The 27588-nt window shown below is 40.3% G+C and overlaps 1 protein-coding gene across 8 annotated transcripts; it reads right to left on the reverse strand.

Annotated features, from left to right (window-relative positions):
* Window positions 1–211: 211 nt before the first annotated feature.
* SGCE (sarcoglycan epsilon) lies at window positions 212–26060 on the reverse strand. 8 transcript variants are annotated; one of them, XM_015853545.2, is made up of 13 exons: window positions 25916–26034; window positions 19449–19553; window positions 15216–15338; window positions 12345–12502; window positions 10668–10740; window positions 9843–10041; window positions 8631–8793; window positions 5147–5358; window positions 4407–4433; window positions 3465–3653; window positions 2354–2397; window positions 1166–1200; window positions 212–527 (listed from the first exon to the last, which is right to left on the reverse strand). In XM_015853545.2, exons 1-13 carry the CDS (start codon window positions 25977–25979, stop codon window positions 477–479), a joined length of 1443 nt encoding a protein of 480 aa, XP_015709031.1. In that variant the 5' UTR covers window positions 25980–26034; the 3' UTR covers window positions 212–476. The 8 variants fall into 8 exon arrangements, with proteins under 8 accessions (XP_015709031.1, XP_015709034.1, XP_015709036.1 ...); XM_015853548.2 differs by lacking the exon at window positions 19449–19553; XM_015853550.2 differs by lacking the exon at window positions 15216–15338.
* Between the last annotated feature and the right edge of the window lie 1528 nt (window positions 26061–27588).

Consider the following 27588-nt stretch of genomic DNA (forward strand, 5'->3'; position numbering starts at 1 on the left):
GACCATCTCTATGAAATGATCACCCAATAAATCTGGGTGCTATTTATTTCCAAGCCTCATATTGCACCAGTTCTCATGCTTGAACAGCCTTTTGGTGTGCAGACATAAGGCAAAGGCAACATCCCACAGCACAGAGTCTAAAATCCTCTGAACCTTGTGCTTGTTTTCAAGTTCTGATTTCCCTGTTAGAACTTTCAGGAGAGATCATGAGACAGAAAAAAACCCTTGGATATTTATTAATACATATATTTGAAAGATTATTTTCTTAATGTAACAAATATAAAAAGTTATCAGTGTTTACAAATAGTCCAAAATGTCCAAAGTACAAAAAGATACAGTACATTATTACGTGGAAGTGATTGTACTCTCTGGCACTGGAATCGGCTTAATACTGTGGGCATGCACAATAGACACCAGGAAAACTCATGCATCAATCAGAACAAATAAGGGAACAGGACAACTACTGCTTTCTCTGATCACAAATTCATTGCTTCTGTTAGTTTCCGTTCCTCAGGAATACCATTTACCTGTAAACAGACAAGAATTCATAGAGTCTATCAATGGCAGACGATGCTTTAATGATACAGAATCAACCGGTAGCACAGCATGGAGGTGCTGTTTATTCATCCTGGGAACAGGTGGTTTAACTGGGAGTACACGGGAGGACTTTTAGCACTTTCTATGGCAGTTCCTCAATGCAGTTTGCCAGTGAATGACCCACGTTAACTTACAGTTCAGACCTTCTGTCAGATTTCTTTCTGCCAGCAACATATAGTGCCACCATGAGATTTTGCCTCTTTTTACTGCAAGACAGACTGACATTCTTATAGCAAAGCTGTCATAATGGAGCAGCTGAGATTTGTGATGGCTTTTTCCCTGCCCTCTAAGTGCCTGCAGTAGTGAGCATTCAGAACTACGCTAACTTTCAGCCTAAACCAGTGCTGGAGGATACAGGTGGCTACTTTCAGGATCATCCATCATTTCCAGTATATGACTAATAAAGCACACAGAATGGCAAAGCCAATAGCACGGCATTAAGGCTGAGCTTGTTTGGTTTGGTTTGTGGTTTCCTTTCTTTGTTTCTGTAGAGGTTTTTAACTTTCAGATTAAAAACAACAAAACCCAACAAAAACCACAAGTGCAGAAGCATCTCTTATATACTTGCCTCAAATCTTTGAAATGTTGTCATACGAAATTCTCCTTCAATCCCCGAAAGCAGTAATGAAGAAGAAGGATTTGAATGAAAACAAAGAGTAGCTTATGTAGCCCCTCACTTAACACAAATCTTCCTCTCAGAGCTGTAGTTCACGCATTATATTCTCTATATATGTATTTACAGTTTTGCCTAATTACCTCTTTGAATACTGAAAAACTCTACTCTGGGCTCTACATTTTCCTTATATCATCCTTATGGCCTTTCCCATGTGGAAGACTGCATCCTTCCAGTACCTGAAGGGAGTGTATAAACAGGAGGGGAAAAGACTGATTATGTGAGTTGACAGGGATAAGACAATGGGAAATGGTCTTAAACTGAGACAGGGGAGATTTAGGTTGATATTAGGAGGACGTTTTTCACCCAGAGGGTGGTGATGCACTGGAACAGGTTGCCCAAGGAGGCTGTGGATGCCCCATCCCTGGAGGCATTCAAGGCCAGGCTGGATGTGGCTCTGGGCAGCCTGGTCTGGTGGTTGGTGACCCTGCTCATAGCAGGGGGTTGGAACTGGATGATCATTGTGGTCCTTTTCAACCCAGGCCTTTCTATGATTCTACAATCCTTCTCAGCACTGACACATTAGCTAAAGTGAGCAGTCAGCCTCAGTCAGCACTCCAACAAGGAGCACTCACGGCCTCAGCCAGTACACACTGTGAGCTGAGAAAATGAAAGAGTGAGGACTAAGACACTGGAGTCCAGCAGCACAGATAGATAGCGTCTCTCAGCAGATTCACTACTATCAACTGTTCGTGCTTAGCAACAGCAATAAGTAGCTTCTTCTTCAGTGCTTAACTAGTATTAGTAGCAATGAGAAGTTTCGATTTTGTATTGAGTTTGAGGGAATCTGAAAAACGTTTAGGAATCTGGCTGTAGTTTGCTGTTGCAATAGAATATTATTTATATGAGGAGGTATCTAACTCAGCTGTACCAAATTCCAGTGTCTCACATTGAGTCCCAATACAGCACTTCTACTTGCTCAAACAAGGCCATCTCAAAATTTTCACCAAGGGATCCAGAAATGTCTGCAATGGCAAAGCTATAACACTTAATTCTATTTGAAAAGGTTTTCCACTGACTGTAGGTGTTTCCATTGCCCTCTGATCATTTAAAAGTCACAGTACTTTTTTTTTTAGCACTGACCTGCACTCTGCTGCTGTGGAATCTGAGTCTGATGTGGCAGGTTCCTACAAAACACAATGGAATATCCTTAATGCTTCCGCACCGAGTCTGAAGTACGCTGTGCATGGAACTTCAATAGGTCAGTTTAGAAGTTGTGGGTTTTTTTGCTTATGAAGCAGCAATCGAGTTTTTGCTTCACAAATACAGCTGTGAAGAAGTCACCTGAGTCCATACAAGGAAGAGTGAGTGAGTTTCAAGGGATAGTTCCTGTGATTTTACGTAGCTACTGGGCTCATAGGCTCAAACTTGGTGAAAGGCCAAATGTAACCACCAGAGGTTTCTGCTGTTACGCAGAGTTCAGTTTCCAGTAGTGATGAATATGGGAGAGGTGACAGTCTTTGCCAATTAATTATTGACTGCAGAGCGAACAAACCTTCACTGCACAGCAGAGCAGTTCTCTTATTGAGGTGAAGTTAGATTCTGTGCCCTGCTTAAGTGTCTGGGACCACATATTAAGGTCACTTTTGCAGAAAGGAATGAGGGGCTGGAATGCAGATGAAGTGGGTAGGAACTGTGCACACAACGGCATAAAGCCTTTGGCTCCAGCACGTTTCTTATAAAAACACTTATCCACAGGGTTGACTTTCTTTGCAATTAATCAATTGAGTACAGGCAGATATACACAAAGTTTTACCATGTCATGGTCTAAGTGTATCAAGTAAAGAAGGGAGATACCATCTGGAAATGCAGTTTTGAGTGACAGGTGCATGACTAAATACTTACAAAGATTGGATCTTATGGGGCTGCTGTCATTTTTCATACCAGAGCTTCTAAGAAGCAGAGTTTCTACAGTGGAACAGTCTTAACTGATTCCTCTGTCAAAAGTAGGTTTTCTCCAAACTATGAAGGAATTTGACTGCTCTCCATGGAGCTTCTTGTCAAGTGTGCAGCCTGAAAACCCACTCATCCACCACACCCACCACAGAAGGCCTTCATTTCTGCTTCAATTACAAACATCAGAGCAATCCTGAGCTACAGAGCCACTCATCCCCATACAATTTCAGATGGCGAGCACTGCAAGAGCTAAATTATGTCACAGAATAAGTATTTTTCAAGAAAGGGAAACACTTACTGTTGTGTTTGCATCAGCGGCATGCTAGTATTGTCATAGCTGTCTGGGTGAAGGGGTGGCACGATCTCACCAGTAACTGGGTGGAACACCGGCAGCGTTGAGAGAGGCCATGCTATCTCTCTGTTTTTAGACATGTCACGGAGCTCTTTGGTTGATTTCTGTATCGCACTATGGTGGACCAACTGGATGCTACGTGAAAAGGAGATATAATAGTGAATACATGTTTGAATTGCTCTAAATGGATAGATTTTCACAACCATTACTTCTTAATAGAAGTTGAAGACTGATGCATGCTACAGACTCAATAGTGCACCAACTACAAGAAACCTCTATGCAGGTAACTGAATAAATGTTGGATATATATGATTTTGAAGGCGGTAATTATGCCACTAGATTGTGCTGTCTGGATGAGTATTTTGTATAGGATCCACTACTGCGCAATATACTGATGCTGTTCAATTATTGGCTGCATTTAAAATAAGTTTAGGTAATTCCTGATTCTCATGGGAGGTGTAAAAAACTCACAGAGAATTAATTTTAAAACACTCCATGCTGTAGCAACTGGACACTTTCCTGGGTATTCCTTCTCCTGTCCCCCACTTTCAAGATACAGACTGGAGGTCCGATAATCAGGAGAATATCTTTAAGGCCCCCTCCAACCTAAGCCATTCTGTGATTCTATGAACAAACTGTATTTTAGGATATTTATTTTAAGAGAACTAATTTATTTTGAATTCATAGTTGTTAATTTCAAACCCTTTTTATTCTGATTCTTCTATCCTCGCCAATGCTCTGATTTAAAAGCAGCTTTCACATTTATGAATTAAACCATGGGTTAGAGAGAATGACAGAAGATTATGACACACATGTATGAAGTGTGACGAGCTACTGAGAATGAAAATTAAATGATAAAAGAAAAATAACAGGAAAGAAGACACTTACTCTGGTGTTTGCATGTTTCTCTTTTCCCTAAAAACAAAACAAAATTTATGAATTAAATAATAGCATTGATAGTTGGAACATTAAGTCTATCTGATGATGGAAATAAGTTTGTGATCCAGAAATGCTGACAACGTTACTGCTAAACGCAACTTGGCAGCATTTGCAGCTGGGTTTAGGATGAGGCCTCGGTGAACGCAGGTGTAGGGATGCTCTGATGACAGACACGTACAGACACACACACACGGAGAAATGGAAATGCAAGTTAAAGAACAAGCTTCTGGCTAAAATAAATTCCGTGACAAAATGAAACTGTAGTTTGTGTAAGAAATGGCAGGAGTTACGCTACTTGCTGCTTTCCGTTTAGGCTTTGCTCTTAGACATCTAAATTCAGTGCACATCCTCAACCCGCTTTTAGAAAATTAGCAGTTTAGAAATTACTTAATATTTTCCTGAGTCAGTGATTCTTTATTAGCATTTTATTTGTTTGGGGGAGATAAATTTCATGTTTATGTGGAGATTTTTAACCCTTTCAGCTCGAACATTTAGAGTCCCTATTCACATTGCCTAGGAAATCACTGTATGTGGTTGGATAGCTCAGTATTTCAGTACAGATGTCTTCTGGCCTGTTCTAATTTCTTCATTTTTAATGAACTGAATGGACTCCTTCTAATAAACAGTCTTCTATGCATTTTAACCACAGAAAAACCTGAAGCTTCTTATTAATGCGTTAAGGTACTCACACTCCTTCCCGTCGGCAGCACATGATATAGGCAAGTATGAGAAAAAGCACCAGTGCTACTGCCGAGGGCACCGCCAGTGTAATGAGGAAATCCGAGTAATAGTCTCTGCTTTTCAGTGTGTCAGAAGGCGGCCTGTACTCCCCGCCATCAGGCAATATCCCCTCTCCGCGAATCACCTCCTGAAAGGTGGAAACTTGCTTTGTATTGTCAACCTGAGCACCACAGAAAAGAAAAAAACAACAGAAAGACAATTATATCACAAATCAAAAGAGTGTAAAACCAAGAAGCACTCAATCAACTAGCACATAGAATAGATCCTATGTTGCACAATAATATTTGTCCAATTCTATACAACTTGGTCCTTTTTTACATAGTAAATCCTTTCGTTTTGTCAAAAGTTTCTGACAGAGATGATGATTTCAAAATATTACTTTATTACAGTATTATTTTCTTTACAGCAACACTGATTTCTGGGTGATGAATACATTAATTTCTTGCTGATCTTCCTAAATAGCAATACTGCCCTCTGTTGTACGAAGGTGGCAGAGATAAAGAGTACCTCTCAGCGTCCTATTGAGCTTCACATAGGATCACCAAGGTTGGTAAAGATCTTCAGGATCATCCAGACCAAGTGTCCACCTGTCACCAATAGCTCCCGCTAAACCACGTCCCTCAGTACATCTAAATGTTACCTGAAATCCTCCTGGGACAATGGCTGCACCACTGCCCTGGGCAGCCCACTCCAGCCCGTTTCTGGGCATGTAGCACCCAGAACTGCAAGAGGCAGTAGCTGAACTGCTGAGGGCTGAGCAGCTCTATGCCACCCACCTGCAGCAGGAGGCGTGGGGTGCTCCCAAAATGAGCACTTTGTTTAACAAACCCAGACTTCCCAGGTTTTCCTACCTCCTGATCCAAATAACTTCCAGAAGGCTACATTCCTTGCCATGTGCTTTAACACCTGTATCTACAGTTCCTAAAAATACAAGCTTTTTGGTTGCCAAATTTCATATTGCATTGAATTGATGGCCTTTCCCATAATCTCTCCATTTTTTTACTCTTATCATCTTCATCTACCCAATGGAAAATAACCTGTATTTGCCTTCTCGCTTGTCCTTCTACCTGTTTGTGAGAAATCTTGCAATTGACGGGCACGCCTTTATAATCGGCAATTTAATTCACAAAAGGGCGCATTAAAACTTGCATGGGAGATGAAAAGATTTCCAGGTAATGCTAGAAAGAATGTATTTATAAAGTATAAGACTCTCCACTCATTAACGTTCTGCAGAATATTTTACACTAGGTACATCAATTCCACCTGGCTGCTTAGGGGAACCTCCAGACCTAGGCAGCTGCAGTAAAACCATTTATGTGCTTACTGATGTGAGAGGCAGATGTCCACACAGGGGATGAGAACAAACTATCAGACAGCAGCATTACGAGGAAGGAAGTATTGTCCATCTTTTCAGAATATGGGAACCACTAACTCTTTGATGTAGGCGTTAATTGCCCAAGTGAGTTCATACAGTGGGAGGAAGAGGATGCAGTGGTTTTATTTTTACTCACTGGTCAAGGTTATGGTTATGGGAAATGGAGCTCAGCTTTCCCAGTCCACAGATCTCAGAGGATTGTTTGCCCCTTGTCTTGCCTCAGGAAAAGCAGACTATGATCTGAGGAAGGCTTGGCTCTATTTCCTCTTTGAGGCACCATGTTGTAGACTGCAGAAACAATGCTATTGGCAGCAGTAAACACCCCTATGACTGTCTAAATTCAGTTATTAGGGCACACTGCCAAAACAAGTGCCAAGTGCCAAGTTTAAGCAGGTCATGCAATTATGTGCTGTAGAAAATTATGCTTCTCATAGGGAGTCTGTTCCTTTTACACACCCAAGGTGACCTCTGCTTTTCTCAAGACAGCAGGACAGTGTTACTTCATGATTGGTTTATAAGCCATCGCTGCTGTCACACCTTTTTCCTGGAGAAGTAGACCTAACCACTCGCTCTTCATTCTGCACTTGCAGAAGTGATTCTTTGTGCATTACTGTACTATTCCTCTGCTCCTCCCTTTGAAAAGAACTTCATAATTGTTTCTGAGGCTATTGCTCTGCTGCCTCACTGTCTTCCTGAATTCTACCCTGTCCTTCCATGTACATGCAGTTTCTTTCAATTTTGTAAGGCCTGCTAGCCTAATTTAATAAGCACATTCCATCACCCATCATATTAATGGAGAATGGCAGGGAATTATTAGTACTTCTGCTGTAATTATGGCTATCCAACCAGTTCTCCACTAAGTCCATAACAGTTTCATCTAGGCCAGCTTACTTATAGGATGGTGCCAAAAAACATTGTCAAAAAGAAATTACATCTGCTGCTGCACCTGTGTTCTACTTCTGTCTTGTAAAAGGAAATAAAAAACTTGACATAGTTTGCTCCTGTTAAAGGCTGATTGCCTTCTGTTTTTCAGGTGTTGCCAAAGTATTTCTGCGTACACAAACCTTTTGCAATTTCTCAACAGAAAGCCAATAAGCAGTAAGTAATCTGAATATTCTTTTGAAAACAAGCATCATTTTCCAGCTTTCAAACAGCTTTCCTAATTCACAGTATACAGAAGGGAAGTGTTGGAGGCTATCTAATGGACTTTGTGAGTGGATAACATTTCTCATCCTCAACAGTTTTTGTTTATATTGTACACAATCCTTCCACATCTCCTTTTCAGTTTCCTCTTGAGTAACATCTGAATGTTGCTCCCCATTTTATTTTATGCACCTTCACCATCTTTGTTCAAAACTATCTGCAAAGTCATCTTTGGATACTGACCAGTTCTTGGTTTTCCTTACCAAAAATAAGGAAAAAATAACAATAAAAACCTCTTTGTGGATTATAATCCTTGAATGGAAAACAGACCTGTTTTCTGTCATTGTTCTTCTTGTGCTCATCTGACCTCAGGAAGAGAGTTCCTGTTTGTTTTGATCTCATCAGCCAAGACTATTCTCTAATTCAAATCTTTTTAACATGAAATACGCTTAGGCAAATCGGAAAGTTATTTTGACAGCACAGAAATATTATTTAACTACTCGGTGCTGCAGACTCAATATTTGGAAAAACCAAAAATGCAGCAATGCATCTTTATATACCTTGTAGGAAAGCAGGTGTAACTGGCTGTATGGGCACACGATTTATGAACTGTCTAAATAATCTGCATTACTGTTAGCTCTGTAAGTCTACAGTTCTTAGGTCATAAATTGCTATTAGCAAAAACAAAAATGGTTGTTTCATTGTGGCTGAATTCTAAGTGTTCTGCCCACACAGCAGAATCTTTTCACAACATTAAGAGTTGCCACTAAATGAAGAACATCAATCAGTCACAATTAAGTGGAATTCAACACAGTGGTCTGGCCAAGCTGGCAAAATTCTTACCTAGATGATGTCTAGAATGAAATATTGTACTTCAACGAATATCATTTTTATGCACTAAAAAAACAACTCACCAGAGAGATTTTACACCAATCAATATGGAATTGAGTACGAAACTTTTTGTCGCAAGTTATTGAAGGCTCCATTTCTTGACTGCATCTCAGTTGATTCTGTGGGTTTTCCACTTCCCGTAAGCATGACGAGAATGGAACATCTGCACCAACCATAACGTACACGCTGCAGGAAGAGATGAGTGACAGATCCTTTCTTATATATTACTTCATTGAAAATATCTTTTAATAAATAACAGTATATATCAAATGAAACCTTTAATTTTGCCAGGGAAATGCACTGCCACAACCAGTATTTTGGAAAGACTGGATCCTCATTATTTTATAAATAAACTATCGTATTTCAGAATAGAATGCATGGTTATGAATTGCACCTGGAAATAATGCTTTCCTGCAGTTTACAATCAAGTATCTTAACTCCTCATACACCTCAAGCTTATACCTTTCATCTGTCCAGTGTTCCTGAAGCACATAATAAGGGATCATGGATTTCAGTAAGAAAGACTATAGCTACACATGACACTGTTAAACACTAAATGCTCGTGGAATGGCTTAGCTTGGAGGGGACCTTAAAGACCATCCTATTCCAATCCCCTGCCACAAGTAGGGTTGTCCTCACTAGAACAGGCTGCCCGGGGTCCCACCCAACCTGACCTTGACTGCTTCCAGAGATGAGGTATCCAAAAACTCTCTGGGCAAACCATTCCAGTGCCACACCAGTTGTAAGTAAAAAATTTCTTCCTAACATCTAACTTAAATCCACGCTCTTTCAGTTTAAAGCCACTTCCCTTTATCCTGTCAGAAACTGGAGTGACTTTGTATCCTATACTCCATACCATTCTGTTTCAAAAACTTTTATTTTGTAAATTGGGAACTATTAAATACTCAAAAGCCATACTAAATAGTTTCTCAATATTAAGATTAGAATTTCAAAATCAGAATGTTTACTACTATTTTGTAACTAGTGGACTTTATTAGTATTTATTGGACTGTGAAAATCAATGGACAGGAACTGTTACTTGCAAATAGCATGATAAATCCATGGTATAATGGGGGCTTGGAACATAAGTAAACTTTCCATATCTAACCCCAACCTGGATTTCCAAAACATAAAACAGCAATTTCAAAGTTTCTAGAGAACCTGAATAAAGTACTAAGCCTTTTAGTAAGAAAAGAAGAGTAAAGCAAATCTACCCGACTGACACGTGTGCTTACCCCTCCTTCATGTCATTAATAGGAAGCGGAACTCTCCCTCCCCTGTCTAGTGCTGAAGTAATGTTTATAGCATTCAAACGTTCTGGCTGCCATACATTTTTCACTGCTCCAAGAAAGTCTCCAAGAACTTCACTTGCTAACATCTCTTCTACATTCATATTCCTTATGAAGAATTCCGCTTGATATGGTAATGGAAAATCTAGTTGTATGAAAAAGAAAGAGTTTGGCCTTAAACAACGACTTTATAACAAATAATTTAAAGATTAATTAAAATGATTAATTCAAGACCTCTTTAAGATTGATAAGCCTTTACAAAAATCTTGTATTTAAAGTAGCCCACTTTGAAACTAAAATGATTACATTTGTTTCAATAACAATTAGTACCATTAGTTATTACTGAAGCTGAAAAACACGAGTAATTCATGAAGCTACTGTGAGATAGAAGAAGGGACTAGAGGAAAAGATTCTCAGCTCGTGAAACTTCATTAAATAAAGTCACATTCGTGCTAACGTTGGGATCAAAACTGTTACCTTGCTACCAGAAAATCTTAGTACACAGTTTCAACTGCAGGATTGCTGTAGGAAGTCCTGCTGCGCTGAAAACACAAAATACTTGAAAATACCATGACACAGCTTTACCTGACTGAAATAATGTATATAAAAAATTGAATCAAAAGAAGAAAACCTGTCTTACATCCCTTTTGTACTCCTACATTTGCTCTGAAGTCCAGACAACTGTACGTTGTTATCTTAAAAAAAACAGGGTCCAAAAGATTCTTTTAGATCATTCAATTAAAACCTCAACAAGCTACTTTCTGTACATACCTTCTGCTGACATTATATTAATGATCAAATTATGTCTTGCTGTCTCAAAAGTACGCCTGTTATATGCAGTGATCTAGAATAAAAAAAGAAATGATTACAAAATGATGATGGAAATACAAAGATTAGGTAAAGGAAACAGTGAATATGAGTAACTTAAAAATGCTTATCTTCTAAATGTGTTTTTTTTTCTTGTTTGATACAGTACTGCCTTTAAGTCAGGACACCAGAATTTCCCCTATCAGTCCATAGACAATACAGTTATCAATGGGATACATCCAAAGGTGATATATTTTGTTCCAGATAACAGTTTTATGCTAAACACATACATTCTTTCCTGTTACCTTTGATGTAGAAAGAACCATAAGCAAAGATGGGTTTCTTCATTTACCATTCCAACCCACACCCGCAGTACAGAGATCTACATTTATTGATGTCTCTTAGGGATCTGAACTAACTAGAGATATGAATAAAAGATTATTGGAAGCCAAGCAATTGCAATCTTCAGAAATAGGATTTAGTTTTAGCCCTAGTCTCAGTGAGATTTTACCGCATGAATGGATTCATAAGCATTGTAACACAAGTAGTTTTGAATAAGCATAATGTCAGTTCCTTCTAATTATGAGGTCTGGTCCAACTGATTCACCAACCCATGACATCACCTCAGGTGTTACGGCATGGTAAAAGTTAAGATTCAGGCCAAGGATATGAAACTGCTTCTCTGAGATGCTCAGATGGTAGCAGGAAGCTTTTCTACTAGAAGCAGAAAAAATGCAACCTGCCCTCATCTCATAGTATGGAATTAATTCAAAAGCCACAAGTAAACATAGGTCCACAATGAAGAAATCCGTATGTTGGGAAGTTCACATAAAGGTTTGTGCTCGTTCATGCAGTGTAGGTCTTGATTCAGACTCTAGAATGTAAAAGCACTAGCCATTTTTAAAAGGACAATTTTAAATAATGGCTTCCTCCACAGAAAGCTAACTGGAGTCTGCAAGTGCTTTCATACATGATTAATTTTGCAGATGTGATTAGTCACGCTGAAATCAAAAGTGAATTAAGCACGAGTAAAATTATCTGCCATATAACTTAACTTTTGGAGTTGTCATTCTTGAGGATGACAAGTAGATCAAACACAATTTAGAGAAAAAAAATCTCATCAAAGGCTTAAGACAAAAGTACAGTTGAAGAAGCAAAATGGCTGAAGCCAGTTAATTAGATTTTCCTTGGCACTGTGAACTGTGTGGTGTCTCACTCATTCTGCTACAGTATACATGACAAAGTATAACCCTTTTTCCCTTTCAGTTCCTGCTCAGTGAATAACTGATGCTTTCAAACATTTGGATAGTTGACTGTCAAAACTAAAGTAGGGGGTTCTGTCATCACCACAACTATAAGAACCAAATTAGGTACATGAAACTGCTAATTAAAATAAAATCCGTTGATAAATACGAATAAAAAACCAGAGATTATGCAATGAAAAAGAATTTAATTTAACAAAATATATATTAAAACTTGTTTACTGATTGAACACAGTATTGCCCAGTCTGGCCCATATTTAGGGTAGAATGCTACAAAGTTCAGAACTCAAATATCTGAAGGAGTACAGTCATTTATAAGCTGTTTCCATTTTGTTTTCAAAAACTAAGAGGCAATATCTGTTGACAAACAAGAAAATACCTCAATGACGGTTGGTTTGCCCACATTTTCCACAGTTGGTGAACCATACAGCACTCCATCACTATATGGTGTCCTTTGTATATAGCGGAGCCATCCAGGTCGGTCAGGGTAACCCATTAAGTTGGTATTAAATGTTATGGGATCATTGCTTATTTCACCTAGATAGGAAAAGGAATATTAGAATATTTACAACAAAATGTGATATGCATTGATTTTGATATTTCAATTAGAAAAATCTTATTCTGACTTCCATCTATGTCTTCCAAACACGTTCAAAGAGAGAAAAAAAAATTTCTAATCTTTAATACATCAGAAGTATTTGGTTTCTTGCTCAATACTTGTAAGTATCAAGACATTCATATCTAAAAACATAACCAGCTACAAAGATGAACGCTCCTGTACTTCCTAGACTTTCGGCTAGCTCAGAGCTACTGGGTCAGATTTTTCAGTTCCACATGGGATCAAATCATCTAACCTCCCTACTGACAAAAGCACAAAGGTCTCAGTCCTTTAACTCCCAAAATTCTACCTCTGTACTCAGTGCTGGTGAGGCCACATCCCAAGTATCGTGTTCAGATTTGGGTCTCTCACTACCAGAAACACATGAAGGCCCTGGAGTGCATTCAGAGAAGGGCAATGGGGTTCTTGAGTGGTCTGGAGCACAATTCTGATGGGGGAGTGGCTGAGGGAGCTGGGTTGTTCAGTCTGGAGGAGACCTGGGAGAACTCATTGCTCTCTACAGCTGCCTTAAAGCAGCCTCATCTCCCATGTAACCAGCAATAGGACTAGAGGGAATAGCCTCAAGTCACACCAGAGGAAAATCAGGCTGGACATTAGGAAGAACAGCTTCTCCAAAAGAGCGGTCAGGCACTGGACTGGGCTGCACAGATGAAGGATGGAGTCACCATCCCTGGAACAGCTCAAGAAAATCTTAGATGTTGTATTCAGGGACATGGTTGAGTGGGAAATACTGGTGGTAGGTGGATGGTTGCACTGGATGATCCTAGAGATCTTTTCCAAGCCTAGTGATTCTATGAAAAAAGGTCTCTTAGTTACTTTTTAATATTCATTTTACTTTAACAATGACTCCAGAGACAGAATGTGCCTGGAAGGGCTTAGCACAAAGTGTGGCCGTGTAACCATCGATGCTTGAAAGCTTCTGTTATCTAGAAGTAAAAACCTTCAGCACAAACAGACTGACAGTAGATTTATTTATTCTTTTTAAGATAATAAATTAATTCAAAAAGAGGAAGAAACACGCCAGCAAAATGCATCCACAGGGGGCTACAGGAGCCCATAGTTCTGATGCAATCTCTGAAACCCCCCTAAAATCAAACTGCAAGAGCAAATTTTGTGGTTCCTACTGGTACTCTTCCAAATGGCTGGTTTCAACTGCTTATTTTAGCTCTTGCAGATGAAGTCAGCCACGGCTGGGGACCTGCAGACCCTCAGTGGCACAGAGCTGTGCAGACCCACTGTGCATCTGTGTGCACACATGTACACTGATGCCCTCAAGTTCAGCCAAGAGGTGGCATCTGCAGAGATTGTCAGATGGTGACAACTGAAGGTGACAGCAGACTGACACTGAGGGAAGAAAACAAGCCCTGTGAAGGAAGGAGAAGTATCACCTTCATCTGAGGGACACATACAAAAAGCTGCCAAATGGTGACTAGCTTTAAGGCCAGCTCTTCCACATCTGGCTGTGGGTAAGAGGATCTGAACTGTAGGAAGGCCACACTAACCCAGCACCAAGATGCAGTGCGAGCTTTCTCTCAGCTCCTTTGGGCTGTCACAGTGATCTATTGACACAGTAATAGAAGTTCCAGCATCACAAACGATTTGGGGAATAAAATCTCAAAAGCTTTGGTGATACATTCTGGTTTGCCGCTGTCATATCAGTGGCACAGTACAGCCTTAGTGGCAGATATCAATATAGGTACCATGCAAACAGAGTAGGCTTTGGTCTTACAGCCAGTTTCTGATATGATCACAGCCTGTCTGGCAGTCAGAAATTTCAGGCTATCTGAAATCACGCTAATGCTGCAGGAGAATGGCACAGACTGTGGGGATTTGAAAGTCAATCCATCAACCCATAACCAGTAATGCCCAATCTTTTCCTCCTTTTATTTCTTTTAAATAGGAATAGAGCTTGTGTTTGTACTTTGTTAAAAAAAAATAACAGTAATTACAAAACTTATGCATATATTCATTCCCTTTCGTTGATGTAGGACAAGATGTTCTCTCTTTCTCCTTTCCTAAGCTTGTTTATTCATATTCCGCCCTGTCATTGATCAGTCCTTTGGCTTTAACTTAGATGTGTGTCAAAACAACATAGACAAGAAATAACAGCTCTCTCTCTGCAATCTAACTGCCTAATAACATTAAATTCTGCCTAAATATAGAACTTGGTTTGAATCAAAAAATGGTTTTGTTTTCAATAAAGAAAATCATTGCATAGTCCCATCTTCATCTTCATCTTTTGCCTCAGAGTTGCTATCTACATGAAAATGCTCCTTCGTCAAGGGCCTCCATGCTACTGATCAGATAAAGGGCATTTTGATCATAAGATTATTACGCTTCCACCAATTGGTATTTCATAGGAAAGCAAAGAAAATGAATACTTCCTAACCTCTGATATACAGTGTATGTTATAATGCCTTTTCAAATTAAGCTCATTTTTCAGAACATGGGTACATGCATCGTTTCACAATTGATAACAAAATAGAAAACATTTGAAGGTATTGCAATAAAAACAAAACCTATCATTTGCACATGATACACTTCACTGCAACATACATTAAATATATCTAAATCTTTAAAACACTTTTCTCAACATTTTTACATAATGTGGAAGATCATAGCATCCCATACCAGGCTTTGGGTAAGGAGGAAATTCCCCCTTAAAGTACTCTCTCTCCAAAACATGAACAAAAAGAACTCCAGCAGAAGGGTATACATTCCGATCAGAGTGCACCTTAGACAGAATCGTGTACACTGAAAAGCAGAAGGGAAGATAAGAGACAGAAAAAAGCAAAAATGAGACATGCTCTAGATCATACCGCATGCATTTCAATAGCAACGTGGGCATCTGGGAAAAGGAAAGCAACAAGTATTAGATACCTGTTAATAAGTTTTTTAAAAGGTTGCGTGGATTTAAGAACAGAATGCAGAGCAAATTCTCCCTTTCCCCCACAAGATCCCTTCCAAAGTTGCAATAAGCAAAACTGGCGGAATTAGGATTTTGTAAGTAGCACAACCTATTGATTTTTATTATAAGGAATAAAACAGAGGGAGCCCACTGTAATTTTTATAGTTGGTTTATTTGCAATATTACATAAATAAAAGTGCATTAAACGAGTGATACAATCACATTTCCTTAATGTTATACAATACAAGTAAGGAATACGAGGAATTCAGAGGAATCTTTGCAATAAATGGCACACGTTCCTCTCTAAACAAAAATGGCAGATTTTTCAGTTCTGGGGCAGAAAGGAGCAAAGCAAAGCAATTTGCTTCAGCTAAGGATTTATACAAGTCCTTACAGTCAGATTTTCTTGCACCAGAAGGGTCAAATATCCTACATACAAACATCTGTTTAGAGAGCTCATACCTGAAGATGTTACGCTTGTATGGAAAATGGCATTAGTAATTATAGGTCAATCAGGTGACACCGACTGCAAATAAGCAAACAAAAAACCAAAGCCACATCTTAAAGGATTTAAAGCTAAAAAACTGAAGGAAACTCATTTTAGAACAATATGCTGTTTATGTGCAATTACAAACTCAGATGATGAAAGTATACCTACTTAGGTATATTTTAATAAACTAGAAATGACACATGAAATGTATAAAATGCACCTGATTGGCAAGTTCCAATTTCAAGGGTAGATGGAGAATACTGATCTAACAGATATCTCACTGTATTTTAACAGGACTGATTTTAGGTTGTATCCTGTATTCATGTTATTATTCAAGTCACTGACCTGCAAGAATCAATCACTGTGATAAATTTTGTACATTAAATGAGCATTACACAAGTGGTAAATAAAGATAAGCCACAGACACAGAGATACGCAGTGCCTGCCTTGCTTGCTAATTGAAAGAAACTTTAGGAGAAGTTACATCTGGAGGCCATACAGCGTGGCAATACCGCATTATGGAAGAGTGATCCTCAAAGAGATTTTGGAGTTGCCGAAACAAACTCACAGCTCCTAGTAGATAAAAGAGCTAATTTCAACGCTTGGGTTAATGAGCAAGAAATGCCAGAAGTTCGTATCAAGCTCAATTTTCTAAACCTGCTAAAATTTCCTCAGACTCATCATTATGCCAATCTTCTCATTTGAGATCCACTTAAAAGAATCACTACTAATTAGGAATTAATCACAGACATTCCACCCCTCGTACCACGTACTCCTTGTGGAATCTATCTCACCTAATTTTAGATGCCTACAGAAACAACATCCACCACTGAGTCAGCCAGGCTCCTTTTATAGTCAGTGAAGAGAAACAGACGCTTCGAGGGGTTGATTAATTTGATTTCTCTTGTAAAATGAGATGAATCATGTCCTGGATTCCTCAGTGCTCTCTCTAGATCTCCACTCGGTACAGCCAAGAGGAGAGAAAACATCTGTACTGTAGAGCTCTACACTTAGTTGCATACAAACTGATATCTGGAATTTAATCATCTCAACCTCTCGATACACTGTTGATCAAATTCCGCAGCTAGAAAATTTCCATTAAACATCACTGCCTCAGTAAGACAACATAAATAATGAATTCTAAAGATCGATGACAGGATCGTTTTACTGTTAGGAAGCGTTAGATGCCTAGCTCGAAGTAAAAACCAGCTGTTTTCCTACTAATTTATCCAAAACTGGTTGGAAAATTATCAGCCGTGCTCATGATCCCTTATTTATCTGTGTAATGATCTGCTTATTGAAGTTGTTCTTTCTCAGTTTTAGAAGTTCCTTTTGCGGCAGTACTGAATAGGATTGGCAGTAAGATTTTATCTTAAAGAAAATAATTAAATTAGACCTTGGAATTTAAATTTAGTTCATAATAAATTTTTTGTTGATAAACCAGCTATTGTAATTTTAGTTATTTAGACTTAAGTATTACGTTTTGATTTGCAAAATTAATGATCCCAAGCACTTCTGCGTTTGCTTCTGTGAATAAGCCATAAATAGAGCAAGAAAACCTTAAATGCCTTGAAAATATCTTCAAGAAAAGCTGGAAGGGTCCCTATGACATTAATGAGATTCTTCACAGAGCAGAAAAGCTGAGAAAAATACAGTGGCTGGTTGAAAATATGTTAAATCTCTCTCTATATATATATCTTTTTTTCCAATTCTGGTTCTTGGACTCTTCAGTGATAATCAGTTTCAAACAGGAAGAACAGAGAAAAAACAATGTATATCTTCTCTATAAAATGATAGGTTTAGAAAAGAATAAAGTTAACAGAACCAGAAGTTATAGAAGTTGCCAATCTGAACAATCTATTTCTTATAGCTGGTGAGAAATCTATTGCCACCACTAAACACATGCACATCCCTAGCAATGAGACATTCTCTCCTGCTAAGTTAAGCATACAACTAAGGCTTCTCACTGGGATCACTGATATAGGCATGAAAATAATGGTTCTTTGAAGGAAAAAAATAAATACATCTTACAGTGACAAACACAGCATAATGACACGACTCTGGAGGTTAAGAATTACAAAGTTCTTGCCCTCCCTGTCTGTCAGGGAAGCTCACCTTTCTTTCCCCAGTGAACTTCGTTCAGAATCAGAAGGGACCTGATGTGTCTTCAGCTTACAACAGTAATCACAGCTTTCCAATAATGAAACATGTGAAATGCTATTTTCTCCAGAGGCTTTTAAAACCCACAATTAATTTCTTAAGATTGCCTGAGACTGAAGAGGAATGTGTAATCATCCTAAGTGAGCCAGGGATGAAGCTTGAACACACAAAGCAATCTCTAGATGCTTATCTCATACAGAAACTGCCGAGCATGTGTTGGCTGGGCAAATTTTGAGGATTCTGAATGAATTCAATAAAACTACAGAAGAGAAATCAATTTTTTTTTCACTATGTGGGATCACAACAGTTCTCTAACAGGAAAAAAATAAATAAATAAATAAATAAAATAGACAGTACTAGCTTTCACAACAGCATTGTTATTGTTCTTCTTTCTTCTTTCTCAATCCCTCAGATCTACACAGAAAGGCCAGAAGTTCTGAAGATGAGGAATAAAGAAAAAAATGTAGATAAATTGGGAACAAAAGGTTGGAAAACGTACATCATCTTCTTTGAACCACGTAGAGAAACTGCCCCCGCTGTTCTTCTTGTGGAGATCTTGAGCACAGGCACAGCCAGGAAATCAGGTAGGATTTTATCAGCCTCCAGTCCAGAAGCTGTTAACAGCCACCTACAGAGCTTGTACATCGGATACAGGTGTCTCTAGCCCACAGAAATGTCAGAAGATTCACCACGTTTGTTACAGTCTGGATATTGATGATTTTCAGGGGAAAAATAAATAAATAACCACACACTTCCTTTGTAACTTTAATTGAGCTCTTTCCCCCATTGCCTTTTTAGCAGAAATCCTAAAAATACCTTGATTTAGGGGCCAATTTAGACTGCCTACCTGGATGGGAAGTTAATACATCAACAACAGGCCCTTTCCAGCTAGTATACCATAGCTACAGTCATTCTATGTATACCTACATATACCTACTATAAAATAGTTTTTTTAGGTATGTGTACACAGGGATTCTTTTTAATTGTTTCCGAGAAGTTACTGTATTAAGCAAACGACAGAGATATTTCCAAGCAAACAGCAGCAATAATACGCAATATTAGGTGTACACACAGCCATTATTTCAAGCAAAGCTCCAGCTGCAACAGGAAAAGTTGGGGAGAACTCACATAGACACACAGGTCTGCAAATGCTTCAGAGACTGAAGAAATGCAAAATCTTCCAGATTACTTACCTTGAAATGGCACCTTATTCCTAAAACAAGGACATGACTGAAAAAGCAAGAGTAATATTAAAAGCATATTTGACTGAACCAACACGGGGTTTAAATTTATGACCTAAACTCACCATTCTTCTCAACAGCCTTTATTCTGCTGATAATATAACTGTTGGCTTGCTTAGTCTTCCAGTTAACTGTTCCATTACTGCCATCAGCAGAGCTTAACAAAAAAGCTTTTCAGAATAAAACAAACAAACAAACAAAAAATTAGTCAAATCAACAGACTTCCAGAAATTAAATATCAGATGGGATCTTCTCAACCTGGCTTTGTATTTAGTCAGACCTTAGGAATCTTAGGTAGCAAAACGATGGTGTTTGACATGAATATTTATCAGTATACAATATTATTCCCAATGATCGCATTTTTACATTCATTCTACAAATAACTGCAATAAATGTGCACTAAATCCTTAAGCATCTGTAGAACCTTCTGTGGACATGATTATGCTGGTAGGAAACAAAATGAGGCACATTCTGTGATAAATATATTTGCACTGGTAAAATCTCATTTACAGACTAAGACATGCTGAAAGTTACTTTCACCAGCATAATATATTAGGACCAAATCAGGGAAAGTAACATAACCAAGAGCACAGATTTGTTTAAATGAAGATATCGGCACATGTGACTGAACACAGAATCACAGAATGAATCACAGAATCACAGAATGACCCGGGTTGGAAGGGACCTCAAGGATCATGTCGTTCCAACCCCCCTGCCTGGCAGGGCCACCAAACATACACCTTTACTAGATCAGGTTGCCCAGGGCCCTGTCCAACCTGGTCTTGAACACCTCCAAGGACGGGGCATCCACAACCTGGGCAGCCTGTTCCAGGGCCTAACCACCCTTCTAGTAAAGAACTTCCCCCTAACATCCAACCTAAATCTTCCCTCTTTTAACTTAAAACTAAAACCCCTAGTCCTGCTATTGTCAGCCCTTTCGAAGAGTTTACTCCCCTCCTGGGAGTAAGTTCCCTTCAGGTATTGAAAGGCTGCAATGAGGTCACCCCGCAACCTTCTCTTCTCTAGGCTGAACAAACCCAACTCCCTCAGCCTGTCCTCATAGGACATCAACAACATCTTGCCCTGCAGCATAACCAATAATTGATGCTGAGAAAAGAACCAGTCAGAAAGTAGTTATCTTCATCCCATACAGCCAGAGAACTGCCTGAAGTGTTCCAATCAGAACAGCTGAAGGCACGAGGTTTAAATGTGGTGAGGAGCAAAGCATAAAGGAGAGTGAAAGCAGCTGTAGAGCTCTGCTTCAGCTGCAGCAGAACTGCCTCAAGAAGCTCCTTCTTCACCTCCAGCTTCTTGTTCTTTTGTTCCCCTTCCTCTGTGATGAATGATGCATCAGCTGTTTGTATAGTTACATGCCAACTGAAAGCGCAGATAAAGGGAACTGCAAGTGAGATGCTAGGAAGGGGAGAATGGCCCTAATAAATAGTGCTTCTTTTGACAAACTTCAGGAATACAAACTGCAGCCAGAAGCTGTTATCAGACTAACATCTTAAGGTGCATATAGAAATAGCTGTGTCGGAAACAAGTAGCAGTACTTTGTCTCAGATACATCTTTGTTGACAAACGTGCATTCTAAATATGTAACTATCATTTATACTAGAAGCTTAAAAAACCGAGGAAACTTCTGCTGGTGTAGCTACACCAGGCAGCTATTACCTTACTGACATCGCATCGGATTTAGGAGGTCAACAGACCTTCAACAAGCAGTCAGGATACACAGACACCGAATCTATGCACATGGATGAGACATTTGTTAATGCTAATTTACCACAAATACCTACATTTAGTAGAGGTTACAGTGCAACAGCACCCCCATATGTACTGAAATAACCACTCCAGTACAGTAGTATTTCTAAATTCTGTTTATATATATATGTACATGAACATATAGGTGGTGTTTTATATATATATAGCACCATCTATTTGATTTTAAATGGCGGGTGTGAAATGGGACATACTGCCCATTCAACAGTTTTCACTATAAGGAACAGCAATCTCAAGCAAGAGAACCGGTCTGATGGATAATTCATTTGGTATATCAAATTTCTGTTACGTCTCACAATGTTCTGGCACTGGTCTTATGCTATTGGAATGTTTAAATGACCTGAATATATGTATATAATGCTACAATTGGCAGATAAAAGCAAAGGCGGGGAGTTTAATAAGTACTGGAAATGACAAGGCTCTACACAGAACACGGAGCTGTTTGGCAGGTTTAAGGTGATTGCTGATGTGCTCTTCAATAGCATAAAAAGCAAATGCATACCAGGAACAAAGAATGCATGCCATACTTACATTACAGAGCATGCAATTTGAGGATCCTGAACTCTGATGACAGAAACTAGGGAGATGTGGCAGGTAATGACAGAAGCTGGTTGAACAGAAGCTTTCAGTAGATTGCTGCTTAGAACAGCCGTTACATAAACAAGTGCATATAGGAGGAGCAGGGAGATTTTCTTGTTGTGTTTGACACAGATACCATCACCGTTCAAATGCTGTGTCTGGTATTTACACGGAGCCTTCAAGCGGCACAGTGACAACATGAAGAAAGCTCAGGGAACATCTGTGAATGTGATTAAAGGACAACGAAAGAGGCCTTATGCTACAGAGTGCAGGGGTTCATTCTCATTTTTATTGAAGAGAAACTCCAGAGATAATGTGATCAGCTTCTTCTCAGTGTGAGTACAAGGTTAATGGGGTCAGGCTCTTCAGTTTGCTACATGTTACCAGCTGCCAAGACACACACAGGAGCAACCCACAGCTCCGTGCATGAGTCTTGATCTACCGGGTCCTCCTTTCTTAATTGTATTTGCATAGGTCTTACATGAAGGTTTTAAATATGAATATTTAACAGCAGAATGTTAACCAGAGAAGATATCCCCAGCAAGTTCTGCCCACATCACAATCCAAAGTGGGCTTGACTACCACAGACCAATTCAGCTCCCCCACTGCTGTACTGCCCTCTACATTTGCCCACCATTCCGCACTGCTCCCTGTCCTCCCCACTGCTTTCTCAGCAAGGATCTCTCCTCAGTCTCTCCCACTACTAATGCAGAGTCCAGCTTCACCTCTCAAAACCCTGCATTTCCCCCTTCTCAATAGTTCCATCCCTATAAACATTCCTATGATTATCTGTGTTCAGTGGGTAATGGTTATCTACCTGTTCCTGTTCCATCCATTCATGACCGTAACATCTGCACATTTCAAGATGTGATTCCTACTCACCTCTTGGTTGTGTCTAACTTCCCATCTTCATGGTTTAGACAACCACTAAAAATAATCTACATGAAAAAGACATTTTGATTGTTCGTGTTTTAATTGTAACAACATTTAGGCAGAGTCTCTACTATTTTGCTGGAGGGAATTGTCAAATGTAGCTACAGTCATGAACTGATGGACATGGAAAGTTGCCCTATTTTTACCAGTATTATTATTAGGTATTACAATTAAACAGTTACCAGACCTGAGTTCCTTCTTCAGTACTAAAACAGCAGTGTCATAGGATATTGGTTATTCAGCAATGAAAGCATGTTCATCCCAAGACATTATGTTAACTCATCAAGATCTACTCCAGAAGAGTCCAAAAGTGGCAGCAAACTATATATTCTTGTCTACTTCAGAAGTTTGTTCTTCTCAGTTTGATTGTTAACAACCTCTTTTCTAAAGAGAAGGTTTTATCACGGTGACTAATGTCTGAAGCTCTGTACAAAACTCTTAACCAAGTATAAATACATCATGAACAAAAATAGGACTTTCTTTACATACTATAATTTACATCTAGAAGATAAATTCCTAACTTCTTGTAGTCTGGCTTTGGGATTTCTAAGACATCTCCTAAACTGTACTACCCATAAGTAATGCCCTTCTGTAATGAAAAGCATACTAATGGAATGACTCTTGCCTTCTACAATTATTTATCCAAGCAAGTACTTCCTGACAATAGATTTGATTTATAGATCTGCTCCAGAACAGTACAAAGACTTAACAGGCATCATCTTGACTAGCTGATACTCAGAGCCCTGTATGAGGAAGAAATCTTTATTTGTCCTTACAGTGCCGGGATTCAGCCCTGAATCTTTGTTCCAATTGCCTGTGACTTCACAGGGCTTTCAAACCATCATTTTCTAGCAGCCCTGCTGAAGGAGGGGAATCCCAGCTCAATCTTGGCCACACAGCACACACACCAATTCAAATGACCCCATACTGATCCTGCACAGTAAACACACTACAAAGAACAATTTTTGCTTGTGTGTGGACTCGTTCTTAGCCAGATGACCCAATTCAGTGGCACTGTACAAGTGATTTAGTGCCCAGAAGGGAAGTACTGAAAAGCACTCACCATGGAAGGGAAGGAAAGGACTTTCTGGCAGCTTCATGTGACTACATAATCACAGCTTTTGAAGTGAGAACCAATAAGCTCCTACTTTACTTTGACCATGTTCATAGGGAAAGAGCAACATGACTCAATTGATCTGATCCATTACTAACTCAGAACAGATTCCAGGATCACCATGCGCACAGACAACTAATATTTCACTCAAGAAATACAAGGCAACAGCAAAACAGCCACCTTCATTCAACTAACTTCTTGCTAATCATTCATCCTTTACAAGCAGAGCACGGGGACAATTCACTGGCCTGCCAAACTCTAGCATAGTAGAGCACCTGTATTTTTCTCACATCAACTTCTACTGTCAGAGAAAAAGACACAGTAAAGAACTGTCTAATTTGTATTAGAAAAGCTTAACCTTAACTGTCACTTCCAACAATGTCAAGACCCATTTTTTCTTAGCAGTGGAGAAGATCATCAGCTACTGTTTGAGAATCAGATCCTGCAATCTAAGCGCAGTACTTGGGATCACACGTGAGACTCTGGAATCACTCTTTGAACCCTTAAAATCTCTTGAAATCCCTGAATTTTGAGTTAATGTTCCATGCGGGAGGGAAGAAGTCAAGACAATGTGACCAACAACTTGGACTTCTGGCAGCAAAGTACCTCCTTCAAAAAGTCCGAGTATATAATTCATAGATATTCGACAAGCACAGAAAACAGAAGTCAGGTTTTTTCTGTAGTCAAGTGCTACAAGAGAAACAGGAAAACCTGATCTCTATTGGTAAAAGAGCTCAAATCTAATCACGGGTTTTGTGGCTCTTCCCACGTTCAGTTTTTGTCTGTAGGGCATATTTTGCCCCTAAGCAGTGCTGCAGTAGTACAGTATCTACTTAAGAACAGAAACGAAGAGGAAGGATTTTTATGCTATGATGAAAACAATGTTACTTCTTTTGCTTACAGGGGAATACGAGAATAAAAAATAAAAACCAAGCTAGCACTTGGGACAGTTTATACCATTTGAACTGCAAGAGTCTGTGTGGTAGCTGAATTCAGTCCAAAGACACAGTGCAAAATCCTATCCTACTAAAGACAAAAGGCTATATACGTATCACTGACAAAAACAATACTGTTCACATTTCCTTTTTTGTATCTCTCTTGAGCAACCTATTCTGCAGTTTGAACTTAAAGTCTGAAGTGGAGAAGTTAACCCTAAAGAAGTCCTCAAAACTTCTTCCTTTACTGGTGAGCCTGGATTAAGCTCACAATTCAGCTTCCAGAAGCTCATCTCAGTAGAGCCTTTTTAGACTTATTATCTTGGCTGACAGAGAGTTCACCTCAGGACTGCCATAGTTTTCCCCTGGTTGCTATGCCACAGCTGTGCTCTGTAGAGGGAGACAGGAGAGGCAGGACGAATTTCCACATTAGGAGAAAGCAGCATCTTGCGGTACCTTGTACCCAAGAGATTCAGAGTTTTATCCTCACACTGAACAGCTACCGCTTACGTGCTAATTGCATCTGTAATACCTCCTCTGCCTCATGACACACCTGCTGTCAGCACCCTATGACAAGTACGGCCAAGGTATTGGATGTTTATTCAGACGTTATTCAAGAAGATATAAAACAGACCGTTGTTTTTCAGATGATACACCTCACATCTCAAAACAACCTGGAGAAACAAACGAGCAGCACATTTTGCTGCCCTGGGGCTGCAGCAGAGCCCTGCCAGCACTGCTGGCTGCGGGTGAGCAGGAGCAGCTGGAAGCCTTTCACTCTGCAGAACCCTGCGGGTGCGAGCCCGGAACATGACGTGATAGACGTTATTTACACGACGAGGGAGAGAAAGGGAAAGCTCTGCAGCCCCAGTGCCGCCACAGCAGCACTAAGCGCTCCTACAGGCGGGCCGGGACGTGAAAGGCCGCTCCGTGCACGGGGCAGGAGGGGACCGAGCGCCCGGCCCAGCCCGGGGAGGCAGCGGCCCCGCTCCCGGCACGGAGCCACCCGAGCCCACAACGCCCCTGCGCCAAACCTCCCCGGACTGTGCAGCGCGGGCAGACCGCATCGGGGCGAACCGCAACCGCACCGACCCACGGGGGGAATGAGACCGATGGAGCCGTAGCCGCCGCCTCGTACTGCAGCCGGGCCCGCGCCCGCTCTCCGCGCCGAGCCGCCGCCGTGACCGACCTGTCAGCAGCAGCGTGGTCAGCGCGCCCCCGCCGCGCGGCCCGGGCCCCGCACAGCAGCGCATGGCCACCCGATCCTCCGCCTGATGCTGCCGCTCCCGCCGCCGCCTCGCCCCGCGGCCGCAGCATCCTCCCGCCCCGCCCCGCCCCGCCCCGCCCGTCTCCAGGCATGCCGGGAGGAGCCGCTCTCCACCCCCGGGCCCGCCGCCATGTTTGGGGGTGGTGCAGCGCGGGGTCAGCTGGGGGTGTGGCTGTGGTGCCAACATATATTAAGGTTCCCATCGCAATTTTACTTATAAGCCCGGTGGTTTTTTGTTATTGCTGTTGGTTTTTTTCTTCTTAAAACGTTCAGCAGCTGCACCTCCACTTGGTAGAGTGCTGGAGGAGTGGGCGTGCTCGGGCTGTGGTGTGAGTGGGGTTTGGTGCTCCCCCAGTGCTGCTTTCTCACAGGGTGATGCCTTCAGGGAAGGATCACAGAATCACAGAATTATCAAGTTGGATCATCCAGTCCAACTATTATCAATACTTCCCGGCTAAATCATATTCATCAACACAACATCCAAACGTTTCTTGAATACTCCCATGGTTGGTGACTCCACCACCTCCCTGGGCAGTGCATTCCAATGCCTGACTACCCTTTCCGAGAAGTAACTAAATCACTTCTTAAATTTCCACCTGAATCTCCCCTACCACCAGCTTAACAACCTGTCACGGTTTTGAACTAAAAATCCACCTGCGTCGTGACAGGGGCCCGTAGGCCCCGGAGGGGCCCTAGGCCGAAAGGCAAAAGTTAATTAGGAAAAGTAACGCGCGCGGCAACGATCTAAGGAGGCACACTTGATTTAACTAAATACTATATCGAAATTACCAGGAATAACACAATCTAATATCAATATAATTAGGAATAAAGTTGGATGGAGTCTAAACGGAAATCAGCACAAAATAGGAGAGAGAATCGAGTACCCGCTAATTCCGGAGCCTAACCGTAAGATATTACGCATCTAGGGAGCGATGAATCGAGTGAATGGCTCCCACACTACCCCCTGGAATCGGCGCAGGATGACTCGAAAGACGTCAGTCTGTTCTGCACAGAGTTAATATAGAGTCCAGTCCCTGTGACCTAGATCGTGTTTTCCCTGGGAAATTGTAGTCCTTCTTGCCTGATAAGTTGCAGATTCAGAGTAAAAAATATTCATGCTTTATATGATGTTAATGATGTGGAATGACTGAAGAAAAAAATTACAGAAAATTATTAAGCCATGTTACATGTCTCACCCCTTATTCTACATCAAATTGACATTATATTTATACATACAATACACACCATAATGTATAATTGTGAATAGCAATCAGCAACCTTATTTTTTCTCCAAAACAATCTTATATTTATTCCATACCAAATCCTAAGTTGAGACAATCAACTCTATTAACCTAAGCACCTATCTATTTTATTAATTCTTGAAAAAGGCAAAAACTGCCAGAAAAAAGAAATATGTCAGCGGTAGAGGGGCAAAGGCAGTGCTAGTAGGCGTCCCCCACATCAAGTGCACTCATTCCTTCCCAGCCACCACAGCAGATTTTCCTTTTGAAACTTATACTTTTTCCATTGTGTGCTCTACACAGCAGGCCAGTGCAGGATATAGAGCCCAGGATGAAAACTATGCTTGACAGAAC

This window comes from Coturnix japonica, chromosome 2 (genome assembly GCF_001577835.2).
Source record: "Coturnix japonica isolate 7356 chromosome 2, Coturnix japonica 2.1, whole genome shotgun sequence".
Classification (NCBI taxonomy): domain Eukaryota; kingdom Metazoa; phylum Chordata; class Aves; order Galliformes; family Phasianidae; genus Coturnix; species Coturnix japonica.